Below are 18,737 nucleotides of genomic sequence, written 5' to 3' on the forward strand. Positions count from 1 at the left end.
GCATGACAAATGCTGATCATGATTCAACATTCGCGTTCCATTAAATGAAATCAAAATTTCGATTGTCTGATTGGTAATTTCGCTCTCGCCAACACCTTTATGTGGAAATTTCTAGAAGAATGGAACGTGAGAGAAGTTCCATGTGGCTGCGCTTGATCAATATACACATGATAATATCTGCCGTAATACTAAAAGCATTTGTCATTATTATTTGGAGAACTGAAATTTGCATACGTAATTATCCACCCAACCGACATTGTATAACTGCAAAGTTTCCTGTTGAGATTTTCCGTTTGCAAAGAATGGTTTGTTTCTGTTATGTGTTTGGCGTTTTATATCGCAAGCCAAGCTGATAAACACAACATGCAATGCATAATGCAACGAGTACAGAACTATACGAACTCGTGTATTGAAGTAAACCAACAAAACTTGTATCACAAACTTTTCAAGGGCTTTTATTTTAGTAGTACATCGACATGTGTTTACATATTAAATTGAATTTTCTTGCACACGGTAACTTTAAGTCACATCATTTGAAACATTAGAATATTAAGGGCGTACTATTTACAGTCATTTTTTTCTGTCCATATTATTGTATTTAATACTTGGTCGTTTGTAAACTTCCAAAAACATTTTTAAGCTTAAGAAATGGGTGCCACAAAAAATTGGCACAAATAATTCAGTTGACTCGTGGCCAGGTTTCACAATGAAAACACCGCCTCGCCTTTCAGGCAATAAGTTCTTTATCAATTCGTAAATGTACATTAATCTTGCAAAGTTCCAAAATCAAGAACATCGCACCTCTTCTTCGTAACGTGCTGTAAGATTTCTAGCCATTGCTGTGTACTGCAGAAACGTTTGAAACAATTCTGACAACTTTTGCTGCAATTTAGGATCTGGGAGCTCGAAGTTCTGGGATCCCGACAACAGTTCCGTTCGAAGTTTCTTCAGTAAAACAAACACATCGTACAAAGTTTTGGTTTCTTCGTCGAATTGAGGCATCTGGTCGCTTACACTGTGGTCGCGAAGAAGGCAAGGAAACAGCATCGATTTCTCCAAGGATTCAACTTCATCTGCGAACTTCTTGATTGCTCCGAGCAGGCAACTTTCAGAATGGAACATTGTTCCGGTTTTAAAGTCTTGGAAAGAAGGCAGCTCGTGATTTGGACCGAGATTTTGAGTTGAATTCTTGATGTATCGTGCTACCAAAGCGAGCTGATTTAAGCGATGGCAGGAATCTTGTATTTCCCGTTCTAACGGAACATCTTTCGCTTCATTTTCAATCGGTGTACCATGCCCGAGTGACAGCTTGATTCGCAGCGCCTTCACCATGAAATAGAATGCTCTCATGTTCATGTTGTTTTGTAGATACGAGTCTGCAGCAGTCGCCGGCATCAAGTCCTTTACAGGCAAATCTATCAACTTCATAGGAATCAGAACTGTGTTATCCATCAAATCAACCGTGTGCAAAAATTGCTCCATTACAGCAACGAACGAGTGCTCAACGGATTTCAAACGCCACAGCGATTCCATTTTGTCGTATCTTCGAGGTCGCTTGTTGAAGGATTGTGAAACGCTGACAGGTGCAAACGGAAGAATTTCGATTTGTTTACCTCACCTAACTCGAGTATTTAGGAAAGGAAGCTTACTTCTTCGCTTCGTTGAAGTCAAATGGCATCTAGAAATTACTGAGCTGGGTTAGTCATCCGTACTTGAAATCCGTATCTAATCAACGATATTTCTTTGTTATTTTTCTCAAACGTGACATCGTGTTTTCACAGCGTGTGGGGTGAGAATGGTGTTATTGTTACATGAGCCCATGTTCACGTGCTGTACACATGAAGTCGCCGTGGGCTCATTTATATTCACAACCCAAACTCGGCTGATTTCCGTTGTTTTCATCATTTCTGGTTTCTGAGTTTTTGAATTTTTTAAAAAGAATGGTTAATCCAGTGTTGATTCGAAGGATTTGTTCGTGAAAAATGGCTCAATAATCATCAATTTGACGTTGTTTGTTTCAAGACCAGCATGTTATGAACAGTTGCGTGATTGCGGCGAATTCATATCTCAATTCTGATTGGTTAAAAGAGAGGGCGTGTGCGAGGCGTGAAGGTGGCGTGTTCTGTCACGCTATACCACCCGTGAATGCTGTGATACTCGATATTAATCTCGTGCCCAGGTGCTACGTAGCGCAGTGAGATAACCCTGTTGCGTAAATTTTCGGTAGCTTGCGAAATTCAAACCCCGCTTTAAAAAATTCAAAAACCCTTGATAAAAAGATTTAAAACAAAATAAAACTTGATTTATGTCAAGAGGGGTTTGAAAACTTCAACAGTTCGAAAAATCGAAAGGGCTTTTAGGATCTTTTTCTCAATTATCCCTTTCTTTTTTGGCTTCTCTGTGCTATTTAGAGTTCTTTATATTACCCTTTTCAGACCCACAAACACAAACAGGATCATAAATAGCAGAAAGCTACTTTCGTGCAGAAAAATTATGCTGTCTGGCTAGTGGCTCAAGTCACGGTCGAGCTATTACTGCTGTCAACAGCCACATTAATTAAACAATACCCTAATCTATGGTTCTTTTGTTATTGTTATCTTTCTGTCTGGCTTAATTTACATTCAAATTGTCTTCTTGAAATATCCCAGTGAAGTTGCATAATGCTATTGTTTTTGTACAACAATACAAAATTCACGTGATTGCGTAAGGTCCGTGAGTGCATCCATAAGCATCAAACCGCGCATTTCCGGCTACGACCGGCTATGAATCCCTAGCACGTTTGCAGAATATCTTTTAGCTTCCGCCGGACCTTGATATATTTCTGGCCTTTGTTGTGTTCATGTACATCTTCATCTACATCAGATCTACATTTATAAGACTAGTTTCCAGTACAATTCAAATCTTTCAACTCGGAGTACCAGGGCCGTATTTCGCAAGGGCGCAAGAGGCAAGACGGAAAGACGAGGCACTTGCCTCGTCTATATTTTAACCCAAAGTGAAAAACAAAATATGTTTTGTTGGGAAAATAATCCCAGTTGAAAAAGATTGATTCTTCTGGAGAAATATCATATGAAAAAAAAAATGTTGAAAAAAGTGTTTCAGAGCTTCTAGATTTCAAAATTTTCTAGGGGCATAACCGCTGAGCCCCCTAGCAATATTTTGCCTCGTCTATGCCTAAAGTCTGGCTACGGCTAATTTTAGCGATGTTTTCTGAGCAAGATTTAACGACTACGAAAAAACATTTAAAAAAAACAACAATCAAAAATGCCAACAGGCAAATGCGACGGCTATAAGCGTATGTTGCGAATAAATACGCCCTTAAGGTTGTTTTCCATTGGGGTGGGGAGGGGATACCTAAATTAAACGAGTATTTAAAAATTTGACCGAGCCAAATTTTAACGAGCACTAACTTAAGCGAATTTATGAATTTTTAAACTTTAAAATGGCGTTTTTAGGGCTTCTTTAGGATAAAAAATTCATGAAAAATTAATGGAGCAATAAAAGAAAAATCTGAGACACCGTTTTTTAGACCAATATATGTAGATCAAATTCCACATAAAAGTTTTGGCTCTCATGTAAATGTGTTCTCAAATAAACCTAAAGTTGCGCAACATCATAATTGCAAACAAAATGCTGACGTTGCTTATTATGGTCTATATGATGTAAACAAAATCCAAAATTACAATCTTCATTAATTAAGCTTTCAGAAAATATATACTTTATTAGGGTTACCATTGATGGTTTGCACACAATTTGACTTGGAACGAAAACACAAATTTTCCTTCCGTGATACCTTAAATTAATAGCCGCTAACAATAGTAACCTAAGGTATTCATTATTGCAAACAAAGCATTATTCCAAACATTATTCCAAAAACAGCGCGTATTGAGGGGCTTGCACAAGTGCAAGCATGGAATCGTCATGCAGTTGTTGGTCCCGTGTCAGTGTATGTCAACCGTATTACTTTATGCTAGCCGTCGGAAATTGAAAGAATAGCGTGGATGTCGTTTGTGGCGTTTGGGCCATGACGCTTGTGGGCCTCTTTTCTCCATCCCGGCCCTAAAATTAACTGAACGTTTACGTAGTCACTGAGGCCCCCATAAAAGAAAGTAAGCGCGCGTGGAAACATCTAGCGAGCGCTTGATATCTCCCTCGCCCACAATCTCCCCACGCGGAACATTGGAACCGGATCAGAGGACTAGAAGAGTCGAGATTCCACATGTCGCGTGCTCACCCCAAATCACGCTTCAGTACGTGAACACGTATCACGCCCTTTGCCTACAATATGCACGCGATACACATCATTTCTCCCGATATTTTGTTCCCGTCAGGGCCGTAACCAGACATTTGCCATAGACGAGGCAAGATTTAATCTAGAAGCTCTGAAACCCTTTCTTCGACATTTTTCATATTAAAGGTATCTCTTGAAAAACTTAAATATTGTTCAACTTGATTTTCCCTACAAAACATATTTTGTTTTTAATTTTGGGTTAAAATCTAGACGATGCAAGTGCCTCGTCTTACCTCTTGCTAGTTACGGCCCTGACCGTTCAATAAAAAACCAATACATCACATCCATTTTTTAGTTAACTCTCTTATTATTGTTTCTTTCGATATATCTTTTAAATTCAACACGTATTATTTATCTTTGACTTATGCAATTAAATATAATGAAATATTTGCAAATCTCTCAAAATTTCCTGATAGATCCTCCAATTGAGACTTGGATTTGAATATAATTGAAAGGTTTTAAAATTTTATACATAAATGGACTCTTGATAAGAATAATAAATGTTTATCAAATGTATCTTGCTTAATCTCGGAATGTTCATCAACAATAGTTTAATTAATGTTTACTCGTGTCCGTCCAATATGTTTATTGACATCTTTTTCCATTTGACCGATATGATCACCAATGTTGTTCCAATATGTTTCACACATCCTTCTGGTTTGGGTTCTGAATGACTATTAAAGAGTATTCCCCGGATGGAGCCACCATAATCTCGTACTTTCGTGAACGTACGCGCAGAAACTTCAGATCATTGAGAGGGTCGAGATCTCGAATACAACTCCTTGCTAAGGTCGTCAGGTGTTGAAAGTTGTGCACGTAGACTTGTGTTGTGGCAGTATCCATTGTTGTCTTGATCGCAATGCCTTGTGGGTTAAGCACTATGAGACCGAGGACGCCTGGGTGCGAGTTGATCCGTTTTAGAGTATCCTCCACCTCTCCTAAGCCTGTTGGACTGGGATCCATTTGACAGCGATACTGTTATAAACTTAATCCTGTGAAGTGAAAGGAGTATTTGATTACTTAGTCAGTCAGTCAGTCAGTCAGTCAGTCAGTCTCGACAGTCAGTCATGGTCAGTCAGTCAGTCAGTCAGTCAGTCAGTCCGTCAGTCGGTCTGTCTGTTTGTCTGTCTGATCAGTCAGTCAGTCAGTCAGTCAGTCAGTCAGTCGGTCTGTCTGTTTGTCTGTCTGATCAGTCAGTCACAGGTTGTAACTGGTGTTACTGCAGTTGTTGTTGAATTCTTTCTTACGTTGTCTCCTGATTGACACTTTACAAGAATCAATCAGTCAGTTACTCAGTCGTCTTGATAGAACTTAATTGTTTTTTTGTTAAAAAACACGTTAATCACCTAAGTACGCAAACTATAGTCAAACTTTTTTCAGACTGTTGATCTTCGGATTTCGGTCGAAGTCAGCGCACTGCGTTCATTAGTCAGAGTTGTGTTACACATGTAACGTTCTCCACAGGCTTCCCAAGCTCAAAAGTCGTCTTTTTGATGTGTTTTTAGAGCCCTTCGGGCGGCCGACTCTACATACGTGGTGTATATAGAGAAATGTATGGGAAAATCACGGATTCTCTAAAATCGGGTAAATAACTATTTATTTTGAAATAAAGTTTATCTACCTCAAATGTGTCGCTTACTTGTGTCTTGTGCCGAATTCGAAGCCATTCCGACGACATTTAGCGAAGTTATACGAAGAGAGACAACGACTTCATTCATTCCGTGCGTTTCATTCTTCAGATACATAAGACAGCATTTTTCTCCAGTCTTTTAGAAAACAATTCCCCATAGACTTAATTTCGCGAAACAAAACTAAGCTACATGTAAGATTTGGGATAAAATAATTGAAATATCCCAAAGCCTGAATATTTCGATATCGAATATCATCATGAATTTCATATAAATTTATCAATATTTGGTAGCTTGACCAACATGAAAATCGCCTGACCATGCAAAAAGAAAATGTGTTTTAACTTACCTCCCGAAAATTTGATTTTATGAGCTGCAGAAAAAATAAGTAGCGCCCGAACGGGTTTTTTTAAGAAATGGGTGATGCTTAGTAACCGCGACTTGTTTTTCTCTGCACTGAAGTTATAAAGTTTTACAATGCTTCTTTTATATGAGCCGTGATTGAAAACGTTTCAGTTTGACAAATGGCATGTTAAGTTAGTCAAGCATAACAAAGGCAACTAATTATAACATAAACTGTTAATTGTCAGAATATTAAGCTACGGTATTTAGCTCATGTTAACTTCTTAGAGTCGTATAATATTGACAACAGAATTAGCTGGTGATCCTGGGCTATTTATAGTAGAGCCAGAGAAAGGGCAAAGCAGGGCAATAAGAGACAGTTCTGAAGTCGAAGCAACTTAACTTCTAAATGATATTAAGCAGCAAAAGGAAAGGTCGAGGAAAGAAAACTGATAATAATCCATGTGTAAGTATTAACATGCATTTGTTGCTAGAGAGTCGCTAGACAGGAAAAAAATAAATACTCACAAAAGTAACACTCACTCGATCGCCTCTGCGAACTCTACACGATGAACTGGAAAATAATTTTGTTTCAGTCAAGTCCACCAAAATATTTCAGGATGTGTTTGGGTTCACGATCATACAGTCTTTCTACGATACCAGAGGAATACGTTGTGACATTTGTGGAATGTAAATTTGCGGTTTTAATTAAAGGTTAACTATTGTTGATATTAGGTCCGATTTGGGACCAAAGCTCAGTTCGTTTATTGGTTGTTCCGGGAACAATTAACAGCAAACATGCAAGTTTAAGTAGTTTAGTGGTGAAGTCACGCTATTAAAAAATTTCATAGCTTAAGCAAAGCTCCTTCTGATCGAAAAAATAAATCAGTTTAAAGGAAGAATATTAGAATTGAAACAAATCAAATCAGTTTACGAGTGAAGGAAGGGGTCATGAACTGTTCGGGCAAACAAATAAGCTCAGAATTATTAAGCAAACAGGCACATAACTGAATTCTGCGCTTATTTGTTTGTACATAATTTAAATTTGTTTGTACATAATTTTGTTTGTACTTATTTGTTTGTACATAATTTAAAGATAAAAGCTTCATGCAGAGCTGAGCTCTGGGGTGTAATTGTTATTTAGACTACAAGCAGTCCGCACTTTCCCTTATATTGTCCAGCGAGAGGCGAAAACAGCGATTGAGAAAAATTACGCAAAAAAAGATTATTGCCAGGCCTCGCCCGCAGTGAGCACGCCCGGCCTTTTTTTCTCGTCACTCTCCAAAAACGTCGCCCAATATTTTCTCGACTCTTTTAGATAGATATTTTTATCTCCCTTTTTTTTTCTCTTTCCTTTTTTTCTTCAAGACTTCTATTCTAGATGGGACACGGGTGAAAAAAACGTGTTTCCTTCCTTTTTTCTCATTCATCCGTTTACTGGTAGTTTACCCGTTCAATCGCAAAAATCTGAGCAATAATGTGGACCTGCTTCCTCCGCCGATTGGGAAGAATAATACAAACAGGCAGCATTCGTAAGCTGTTTGGAACCTTAAAATGAGGCTGACGACACGCAGTATTTGCGCGTTACACGCGCGAGGGAAAAAGCGCGTTTGTGTCTAGTCTGCAGCAGTTAGCTTCCTTTTGGCACGCGCCTTACGCACCGGAACTATTTCGTCTCGCGCGTCGCTACGCTAACTGAGCGAGAACAAAGATCCCATCATGCCATGAAACAGTACCAAGACAGAAAAACGTTTTTCTACACTTGTCTTTATTATTTACACATAAAAATATAATAAGCAATTACTGCTATTGCCTTTTTACATAATACTTAACAAATCTGGAAACTAATTCTGTTCTGTGACACACAAATCTATGAATAACCGCTAAATCGTTAGACAAGTGCCGTATTACATGCGTCTTTCACGAACAAAAAATTCTAATGGCACGTTATCTAACTTTGGACATTCATGTCGCAGAACTTAACTATTTATAGTCCAAACATAAGACTACACAATGCATGCGTAATTCGTCTAAAACAATACAAAATACTACGCAACACTTTGTAAAATAAGAAAACAACTAAATTTTGTTTTAATGTCGCTAGCTTGGGTGGTCAATAAGGAAATTATTTCCTGAGCCCAGCAATGGCGAGTCCAGAAGTCGATCATTGTTTCTAATTCACTTTATTTGAGGAATACAAAACTATTCCAGTCTGTGTTACCTCTTTCGTATATTTAATACAACGTACTTCAATCAGTTACTACTCTTCTGTGGATCTGAACACTTTCATTTCCAATAATAATTAATTTATATCTTCTGTTGGATATGTCAAAACGTAATTTGACTCCAAAGGAACTAATTCTAGAGAAATTCTAGAGTTACACCAAGATGAAGCAGAGAATCTTGGTTGGCCCAGAATAACTACCAAGTATAATTGGTAAATAAACACGACACAGTTTACCTGCACTGTGAAGAATTCACCTAACAAGCGGTTCTCTTTTGTTTATAAGCTATTTAATGTGTGCTGCATATCAGTCGAACTCAAGAACGACTTTAAAATGCAGATTGTTTTTAAGACAAGAACTACCATGTCTTATAATCATACAACACAAAAAGGAATCAAATTCTCGAGCAACAGTCTTGTGCGACACTCGATTACGTGTAAACAAATACGGCTAACAAACAGTTACCGTCAAAATTGCCAATTTGAAGAAACCTACGGTTTATACATAAACTAAGGCTCGATTTCCAGCCAATTTTCGGGAAAATGAGCCCGCGGTCATCCCCCCGGAAGCAGTCTCTCTCGGAGAGAGACAGGACTCGAGAAGGAGGAAAATCGAGGCTAACATAAACCTGACGTGAAAGTTACTTTGATGACTGTTGACGTGCAACAAGAGTCAAGTGCGGTCCGTTCAGAAGAGTTTGTCTACATATTATAAGCCACGTAAATAGGATCCAATTGATCCCCAAGGAATCCGTCTCTCAAATGCATACGTTGCTTCTCCCCGCGAGAGTTGATTGGCACCACACCGGGATCTACCACCACTACCACCCCCACGATCAGCTGTTGCTCATTCAACACAGATGACGTCACAAGCGCAACGACGTCAAGTGCCTCGCTTTCTTCCGCGTCAAGCTCGACCACCACAACCAGGAGGTTAGTCCATGTAAACACCGCACTAGGGAGGGGAGAGGAAGAAAAAATGCGACAATTAAATTTAATCTCGCTGGAGGTTCAAAATATTCTTTCCTCCCAAGACACGCGTCAGTAATTTCAAGAATTGTTTGTGATGTTTATAACGCCATTCAACGCTTTGCTGTAAACGCACCAAATATATCCTGTAGATTTATTTTCCTCTTGAAAAAAGAATACAAGATAATACGATAATATTGAGTCTGAGGCCCCGTCCACACTGACCCGGGTAAATTTGAAAACGGAGAAATTTGAAAACGCCGCGTAAAATGTTTTCCGTCCACATTAACCCGGGTAAATTTGAAAACGATACGCTTCATTAGTAAGTAAAAGTAAAAGTGAAGTCTTTATTTAACGAGGGTAGCACTAAAATAACATAAAAAATACTAACAAACCAGTGGCCCTCTAAAATTATTTACAATAAAATATAAAAATACACTATTTCACGCTCCAAGTCCAAACGCTCATTGGTGAGCGTTTTTGAAAAGCTCCGTTTTCGGTGACCGAAAACGCCGTTTCAGGGTGGACGGTTGGCCTAACCGGAGAAAAAAAGATGCGTTTTCAAATTTACCCGGGTCAGTGTGGACGGGGCCTGAAGCATGGTTTCAAATTCATAGTAAGCACAGCAAGTAAACACAGAAGTGCCTACCACTCGCCCACTCGGGAAAGGTGTGTGTATGTTGAGGGGGGGAGGGGGGAGGGTGAACCTACTAACCTTTCGCATATTGCTCGGTGACATCTTGTGACTGTGTTCTCAATATCTACTGGGTGATACCGCATACCACGTAAGATCATAGTCTCGTCTAGCGGACCAACCACAAATAACGCGTCATGCCGGGCTGTTAAGAACAAACCACAACGTTGACATGAGCAAGAGAAAAGTCTGTTAACAACTTGGGCTTGTATCAAGCCGTTCTCTTCCCTGTCAAGTTAAAGGGACTGTCACGGCTGAGTATAGAGTATTTTGTATACGTTTTGTCATTAACGCTATGAAAAACCGTAGCTTCGTTAATATTAACAAAACCCAATATCGGAATCTGTTTTATTTTTTTTTTACTTTTCTCCATCCGTACCTTCTTTTGTCTTTAATGTGTTATTGAAATGTTCTTCGCTGTTTTAAGTGGCTATTTTTATATTTCATTCAATTGGTTGCCATTTTTCTGTCTAAATTTGGCTAAAATCCGTGGTACAGTCCTTCAAATAACGCCTGGAAACTATTGTTCCTGTTTCGTACACACAAGCCTCATCAAGTGGTTCTATCGTACCTCCATCGGTCTGTGTAAAATCTGTTCTCTTGATGAATCCCAGACAACCCGTTCGGGCGTACGTTACCCCAGTCTCTCCCAGGCCCCCGGTGGTCAGTTTAGCGTTAAAGCGGTCGTCAGTCTGGCTATCCTCGCCTGTCATGAAATAACCGCTGCCATTATGCGGGCTGTTGACCCAGATCTACAAAATTAAAAGAAAACAAATACATATTTATTACATAAATAAGAAGCTTAGAAATGATTGTTATGTTATAAAGCATAAAAATTATATGACGTACCTCTCCGAGATGCGAGTCTGCGCACATGCCCTTTGTTTCAGGATTAGCGATCACCACTTTGACACCGGGCAAAATCTAATTACGAGAAAAGAAATCATCAAATAACAATTTATGTCAGAGCAGATATGTTTTTAAGTTAAGGAAGCACTGTCTCCAGGCATTATCATAATAGCAATGACAGTATTTACAACTAACTATATGGGACACGAGTTATCTCTAACATAATCTAACTGCTGTTACTTTTATATTGCTAAAGGAAAATAGCGAGTACAGCGTTCTCACCTTGCCAGATTCCAAAAGGCATAAACTGTGTGGACTTCCTCGTTCCACAAGAGTCACTCTGAAAAAAATCAATCAACACCGGTGAAAACTTAGATCAAGTACAGGGTTCATCTACTTTTCAGCTTTGAAATTCCATGACTTTCCATGACCTTTTCCATGACTTTCCCAAGTTTGCCATAACCTAAATTTGACCATTTTCTGGACAATTATCTTTGTTTCGGGTACGCTTTTACCGTTTTATTCGCGAAAAAATAAATAAATAATAATTAAATGAAAATAAACAATAAATAAACTTTGTACAATCAACGAATGAAATTCTAAAATGCCACGACTTTCCAGGCTTTTCATGACACGCATGCATGAGATAACACTATAAACAGGTGCTCTTTTTGTGCAGCATGTGTCGCCGGCGAAAGAAAATGCGAATCTCCAAACTGATGACGTAGCGCTACGTAAATTCGAGTAGATTTCCTGATTTGTTTCTAAAGCGCTAAGTCATCAGTGTGCAAATTCCCGGCACAATATTGAGAAGTCGTTTTTCGCGTTAAAGACAGCATTACCGACAAAGCGTCTTTAGTAAAATAGAGTAAGCCATGACTGTTTAATACTTCACCTGTCGTTTCGTAAGGCTTTCGTGTCCACATATACACTTGATGCTTCCGGGGTCGACGCACCCTGAAATGAAAATAAAACAGTTAGTGTGAGCGTGCGTGACACGTATGTGAGTACGTGTTGGGCAAGTACCGTTACATATTTACTCCATACGTATGAAACGTTCCAGTCATTGATAGACAAGTTAGAGTATCGTTACCTGTGTGCAAATGGCGACATTAGCTCTGCATCCAAACGAAGTACTGACAGCACGAGGTGACAGGCCCAGACCAGAGAAAAGAGTTGAAAACGCCATTGTCAGGTTTATTCTGGGGCGCTCTTCAGCGACTACAACACAGTTTCGGACACAGGTTAAGTTGACGCCCTTGGACTGCAACAGAAGAAAAACGACAAGATATTAGTCGACTCTGAGGGTGAAGTTTCTTTTGCAAATAAATTACCCATCATACCTTGAGTGCCGGGATTGACTGTCCCAGTCCCTTGGTACATAAATCCATCACTGGGTAGGAACAGAACGTGTCACGAACTGGGGAAGAAAAACAAAAAAGTTGGATAAATACCTACGCAATGTCCAAAACAATATACAAGGAACCAGTGCTCTTTACACTCTATTACTAATTCTCAAGTGTTATTATTGTTGATGAACCACTTAATTCTGAAATCTAAGATTAAAGATTTGTAAGGCAACAAGTAAGGAGAATTCATAATTCGAGATTCGGTCTGATAGGTCAGCAGTCCATAAAAGGAAAACGTATTTACCTTTATACTGACTAACTACTGATAACCAAAGAGCTGGATTAGTTTCCAGGTCTCCCGGGGGTATGAGGATTGTGTGGTGTCCAGAATAGACTCTGAAATTTGAAATGAACACAATGTGTAAATGAAATAGAAAGGATTTCACTGGCATAAAACTGAGCATTCTAGTTAAAGAGGTCTTGACCTACCCTGTTAGACACCAAAGTAGAAATCCTAGTCCACAATAAGGATCAAGACATACAGCGATATCACGAGAAGGGTAGAGCTCACAAGCGAGCTTCATGGACCGACACAGTGCAGTAACTGCTGAGTGAGACATCTGACAAGAAAAGCAAAACAAAAATCAGTGACTTTCTTAGCTGAGTATGGCTTTCATGTGTTGTTGTTTAAGGTGATTCCACGGAATTGCATTGCGCATCCTTGCTGCGCATAAGTTTTCGCGTCATTTAGCGCGCGCACACAGAACACTACGAGATTCCTTTCAGGCTAAGCTCGTTAGGGAAATAAATGATCGTTTCCTCATAAACGAGCACGGTGACCCCCATTTTTTAATGCATTAATTTAAATGTCATACGGCTGTCTACAATATATCGCGATTTAAAGAAAAGTTTAAAATTCTACATTGAGATATTCTAATTTCAATGCCGTAAAAACACGTTTTTGTGCTTTCAGCTTCCTACATCGTAGAAGCTAAACGCACATTGTCAGCGTGTTGTAAGTGAGTACGTAATTCGGAAAGCCGACGTAATGCCGATGAGACGAGAACGCCGCAGTCGATGGTTTATTGACATGTCCGAAGTATTTTCGTGACAAGCGTTTAAAATCATCGATCGTATTTCGATGGAGATCGGATTTATCCGATCTCTCATGTATGGCTTCCGATAAATGCCCGGCAACACTCGGAAAATGTTTGGCTGCCTTGTGTTCAAAATGTACACATGAAAATAATGGCGGATCGCTAGACGAATTCAAAACCTTCCAAGTTCGTGTTTTTCATTCTGAATACGGAAATTCCTTCTTTGGGACTAAATAATGGAAAAAGGAAAACACCAATTAATTTTAATGTGGCTTAAATACCAAAGTTCACAAAGTACAGAGTGCTAAAACCCTGCTTACGAAGAATTTATCTTCCTTCGACGGCCGCAGAAACAAGATGGCATGGCTCTTCCAATGTGGTTTGAATGCAGAGCACAGACTTCTTGAATGATCATGGACTTTGTGCGGCTTCTGAAGACTTTACAAATCAAAATGGTAATGTACAGTGTTGCTTCGAATTTGGAATTGAGCCATCAAGTCAAAATTTGACTGCAAACGTTCGCTTGTTTATAATGGTAATAGGACTTAGTGGAGTCCAATTCGGTCTGTAATCATACGAGTGATTAACAAAATCGGACGACCGCGAAGCGGGAGTCCGATTTGTTTAATCACAAGTATGATTACAGACAGAATTGGACGAAACGAAGTCCTGTTACCAATTAATCAAAACAATGACAAAATTCGAGAAACAAACAATCTTTACCGGCGAAATGGTTATAAGTCTTAACAGAAGTACATAATCTAGAAGTCCACATCTAGCATTGGGGCGCGTGCTATCGGATTTGCGTGTGTGCTATTTTTAGAACATCCCTGCGCGGGAGACGCGCGAGACGCGCGAGAAAATGCCGTGTGAGAAAACAAAATTAAAACTAAAAAAAAATCAAAAAATACTCCGAAAGAAAGGGGAATCATCGATCTAATTTTATGAGATCTGTGATGTAAAAACATCCGATGATAACTAGAGATGGAAAAAGTTGCTTTCCGTTTCAATACAGTGATAAAACTCCTTGAATTTAATATTACACAGGCAAATTATGCGCGCTCGAAGGGGGAACAAAAACCATAGAAAACGAAACCTTTGGTAGAATAAAATATTTAGTTTTTGGTTAAACAAAGTATGTTTCGCTTTGCTGAACGTCTTTACATCAACAAAATAATATTGTCTTGCTCCTGAGCTACAAAAACAACCACGACTTGAAGCTCGTTTGGAATACTCGTTTCCTGAATTTCGATATTAAAATTGCTAACTGAAAACTGTTTGGGAATATTTTCGGAAAGTGAGCGATACAACAATTGAAACACATTATTTTCATTGGCCATTATTTTTAACTATAGCATTTTGACAGTCGTATTACTCTTAAATTTTGATTTTAATATATAACCGTCTGACAGTGTTGAAATTTGAAGTTTGTAGGCAAGTGAAAAGGCAACCGGTCGCCGGTTTCCATCAGCGAGCTCCCAAAACAAACATGCGGAATATTTGTATTTTAACGAGAGAGTTATATGAACATAAGTAACTTAAACTTTCATATGGAAAGTTTAAAGTTTCGTCGTATTAATTACTGAACAACAAATAGAAAATTTATAATTTATTTATTTGCGACGCCAAGTAGCTGTACACTTTGAGGTATATTGGAAAAGCATGAATGAAAACATGATTGTTCAGTGAATTTAACTCGCATTTTCATTTATATATAAACAAGTACATTACCTTAAATTATTAGTTCTCAGATTTACTTCTCAAAAAGAACCACCATTTTCCGAATCCGAAAGGCGGGTGACATGCATTACTAAAATGCGGTACTCGGGCTTCCCTTGCAATTGTTTGAGTTTGCAGGTCTAGAAATATTATGCTTTCACCGCTCTGCACGCATAAGGTCTCCAAAGACACCCTTTTGAACCACAGAAATAGTCACTAAATTTTTTCTTTTCCTTGTCTAGCCGTCCTGTCCTTTTAGGCTTCGAAAAAGGGCTTGATCGTGAAGCAGAAGTTGTTGTCACATGGATCAAACTGGTGTACACTTTGTATATAGTTGTCGTGATCGATCTTAACCACTTCAGGGACAGCCGGACTTTTTTCCACAATAGCAATAAACCTGTGCCAAGATGTAAAAAGGCATCTTCAATATGTAATAGCTGTCTTTTTCTCTTGAGTTCCATTCATCTGAAGTGTCTTTACATTTTGAATTTGAGTCGAAGCAGTCAGTTTCTTTTACGCTTGCTGCCATCTCTACTCTGACTCCAAAACACAACACATTCTACTGGATGCTCCGAATTTTTTAGCGACTTCAATGCTGTAATCATCGACAGAAGAGGAGACCAGTGATTCGTATCCGGTAGTTTTAAATCCTCACTAAATGTACGTTTTGATAAACAACAACTTGAACAGTAAGAAATTTCGTGGTGCCGTTCGCTTGTTTTCAGCAGTTCGGCTCTTCTTGCTCAACTTCAAAAATTTGTTCAACCAATCAAAGGCGCGCTGTAAAAAATACTTTCACGCGATTGGTTACTAGTTCGCGGCAAAAGCCGTCTACGTAATTTTCTCGCGCGTCTCGCGCGCGAGGCCTGTTATAACAGTTTACTCAACAAAATGCACAACAACAGCGCGCGCAAAATGACGCGTACTGTCCAATTACACAGGCATGACGCGTAAACTGTCCTATTACACTGTCCAATTACAAGCATGACGCGTGCACTGTCCTATTAGTATACGTAATTGGACTACATGCTGTCCAATTTGGAAATAATTTGATGAAAAAAATTCCGAGGGCAGCCAAAATTGGACGAGGCCGTAGGCCGAGTCCAATTTGGCTGTCAGAGGAATTTTTTGAATCTAATTATTTCCAAATTGGACAAGCATGTAGTCCGGTTACATATTAATTATATAGCTTGTAGTCAGTTAATGTCCAGAACGGGAAAAGCAATCAACAATAGTAGGCATAACACAGCACATGCAACTCATTCAAAGCATTGTCTTCACAAATCAAACTTAAACAAAACAGTACAATTTTATTCACCTGAGTTTGCGAAGCTTGCTACCAAGTGAGTGAAAACACTGTATCAAGCAATGAAAACCGTAAGCAAAGTGTCCGAAGAGCGTAACAACTTCTTGAATCTGACAAACTCCTTTCCACAATCTCGTTCGTACTTCATCGCCGTCTTTTCTTTTCGAATTTCAGCAAAAAAAAAACCGACAAAGAATTGCATCTAGCTCATGGCTATGAATATCTGACAGATTTCTTGCTTCGCTTCGCTGCACTTACGTTCATCCAAGTTTTGTACTATTTGAGGTGTTTTGCTCTTGGTTTTGCTTCTTAGTGTAGCTAGCTCTTCTTCTGACAACGTAGAAAATTTCTTTTTGTTGTTACTATTGCTGAAAAGCTCAAAAAGAATGGAAAAACGTAGCAAACTTCCCTCTGAATTCCGCCATTGTCGACTAACAATGCGACAAGTTTACAGGGCCGACGCTATGCTTTGTGCTAATTGGCTAATATCCGTCACATGTTGTTTTTTCTTCGATTTAATTGGCTGAGACAAAACTGTCCAATTTTTCTTAAATTGGACAGTTTGTGCATTTTACCTGAAAGTCATAATTGAAACTATCCAAATTTAATCCCAAATTGGACAGTTCTCAGAAATTAAGGAAAAATAGCTGCGCTGACAATATAGGATTTACTGGCAGCTATATAATTAGTGCTCAAATCGGGCTGCTGATAACCAATCACGTTCGAGAATTTTGTTATAGTTTTGATTAAAGTAATTAATTTCCATCATTGCAGAATCTCGCGCGCTTCAAGTTTTCGATATTTCGTCGGTTTTAAATACATTTCTTGTCTTGATATGAATGAAAATAAATCTGAAACAGAGTTTCTTTTAAGTTTCTTTGATTTGTCCATCTCTTAAACTTAAAAGTTCGACATTTTAGGCAACATAGCATCTTTATGGCGAGTCTTGTGTTATTTATTTACATGTAATATAAAGCCGCTTTTTGTTTTGAACCGGGAATTATAACAGTACTTCAGAAAAGGCAGTTGAGTATTTTTATTGATAGTTAAATGAAAGGCATTAAAAGTATTGTGAGTCGAGTTTAAGGGGCGATTTTAAGCCATTTTACGCTGCTTCACGCTGCTCGAACAGGCTGTGTTTCGTAAATAATAACATTGGTAAAAGAGAACAACGTTCCGTAAATTGAACAGTTTCTTAAGAATTCTTCACATATAAACGAGTTTTCATTTTAACGTGGTATATTTCAACAGAAAGGCTATTGCAAGTGTATTTCTCTCCAAGCTTTTACAGTAGATCATGAGACTGACATTATGACAAGAGTTGAATATCTTTGCGGTGCAAATCGAATGACCGCTCTTTTATAGCCCGGTTCGGATGCTCATGGAAGTTCATACCTTCTGCCTGGCGATTAGATTCTTCAAAATGTCATAATTTTATAATGCAAGCGTCTTTGCATTGTTGTTGTCTTTGCATTGTTGTTATGTTACTATTATTATTTTTACCGAATGGTAATGAGGTGTAGTGATCATTCTTGAAGTGACGTGTTTCCCCCACTCGACCACTCACTCACTAGATCACTCCATTCTGATATTAAACCGCAATTAATTCATGCATTTAACGGTGAACGTGCTGACAGAAGGTTCTTTAAAACACCATTCAGCGCATGTCCAAACAAATTATTCTCCGACCTCGTTCCCAGGGTCTCTCTCTTTCAGGGAACTAAATTGAATTTTCACAAAACAAATGGAAAGAGGATCAGTTACACTTATCCTCTGGGGATAAAAGAGAATAGAATTCGCTCTACGAAGCCTCAGAGCATAGGCTATCAATGACAGCAGGAGGGCATTTTGCGGGCGCATGCGTGCAACCGCTGTACAAAGACCGCGTGATCTTGGGAATAAAAATGGCGCGGAAGATTCAAACTTTGTTTTTTGTACTGTTTATCGTCACATAATGTAATATAGACGTAAATTTCGCTAAGAAAAAGTGTTTTCCGTGTGGCAAGGCTCTTATAAAGCAGATTTTCTGGCCTGCTTCGGGATCGTTGTTGCAAATAATGGGAAAATATGTGGGACAGGTAGGAAAGCCTTCACCGACAAAAATCAAAAAGGCCGTAAAAAGAGGAAAACATTTATCCGTGTGCTGGAGTGTGATATATTAGGATCAAAACTTCACATCAAATCAATTGCTGTAATACAGGCAGAGTGCGAGCAATATTATAGCTTGTCGGGAGATTTTTTGCCTAAAGGGTCGGCCACCAAAGAAAAG

General features: G+C 38.8%; 2 protein-coding genes across 4 annotated transcripts in view; both read right to left on the reverse strand.

Moving 5' to 3' along the window:
• Positions 1-429: 429 nt before the first annotated feature.
• On the reverse strand, positions 430-2,024 carry LOC144630080 (uncharacterized). The gene has a single exon (XM_078488361.1). The coding sequence runs from the start codon at positions 1,531-1,533 to the stop codon at positions 787-789; it is 747 nt and encodes a 248-aa protein (XP_078344487.1). The 5' UTR covers positions 1,534-2,024; the 3' UTR covers positions 430-786.
• A 7,059-nt stretch (positions 2,025-9,083) lies between these two features.
• Positions 9,084-18,737, reverse strand: part of LOC144630306 (disco-interacting protein 2 homolog C-like) — a 54,899-nt gene continuing 45,245 nt past the window's right edge. For all 3 annotated transcript variants that reach the window (XM_078488645.1, XM_078488646.1, XM_078488647.1), the window contains 10 exons: positions 12,836-12,966; positions 12,651-12,742; positions 12,341-12,417; positions 12,091-12,261; positions 11,893-11,954; positions 11,280-11,337; positions 10,998-11,072; positions 10,720-10,900; positions 10,170-10,293; positions 9,084-9,440 (listed from right to left, as the gene is read on the reverse strand). In XM_078488645.1, coding sequence (XP_078344771.1) covers positions 9,188-9,440; positions 10,170-10,293; positions 10,720-10,900; positions 10,998-11,072; positions 11,280-11,337; positions 11,893-11,954; positions 12,091-12,261; positions 12,341-12,417; positions 12,651-12,742; positions 12,836-12,966 — 1,224 coding nt within the window. In that variant the 3' untranslated portion in view covers positions 9,084-9,187. The remainder of the gene's footprint in view (positions 9,441-10,169; positions 10,294-10,719; positions 10,901-10,997; positions 11,073-11,279; positions 11,338-11,892; positions 11,955-12,090; positions 12,262-12,340; positions 12,418-12,650; positions 12,743-12,835; positions 12,967-18,737) is intronic.

Source organism: Oculina patagonica, chromosome 11 (assembly GCF_052425735.1).
Source record: "Oculina patagonica isolate OP01 chromosome 11, crgOcupat, whole genome shotgun sequence".
Classification (NCBI taxonomy): Eukaryota; Metazoa; Cnidaria; class Anthozoa; order Scleractinia; family Oculinidae; genus Oculina; species Oculina patagonica.

Excerpts from the sequence above, each read along its gene's own strand:
- LOC144630080 (XM_078488361.1), bottom strand. The coding sequence starts at position 1,533 with ATGGAATCGCTGTGGCGTTTGAAATCCGTTGAGCACTCGTTCGTTGCT.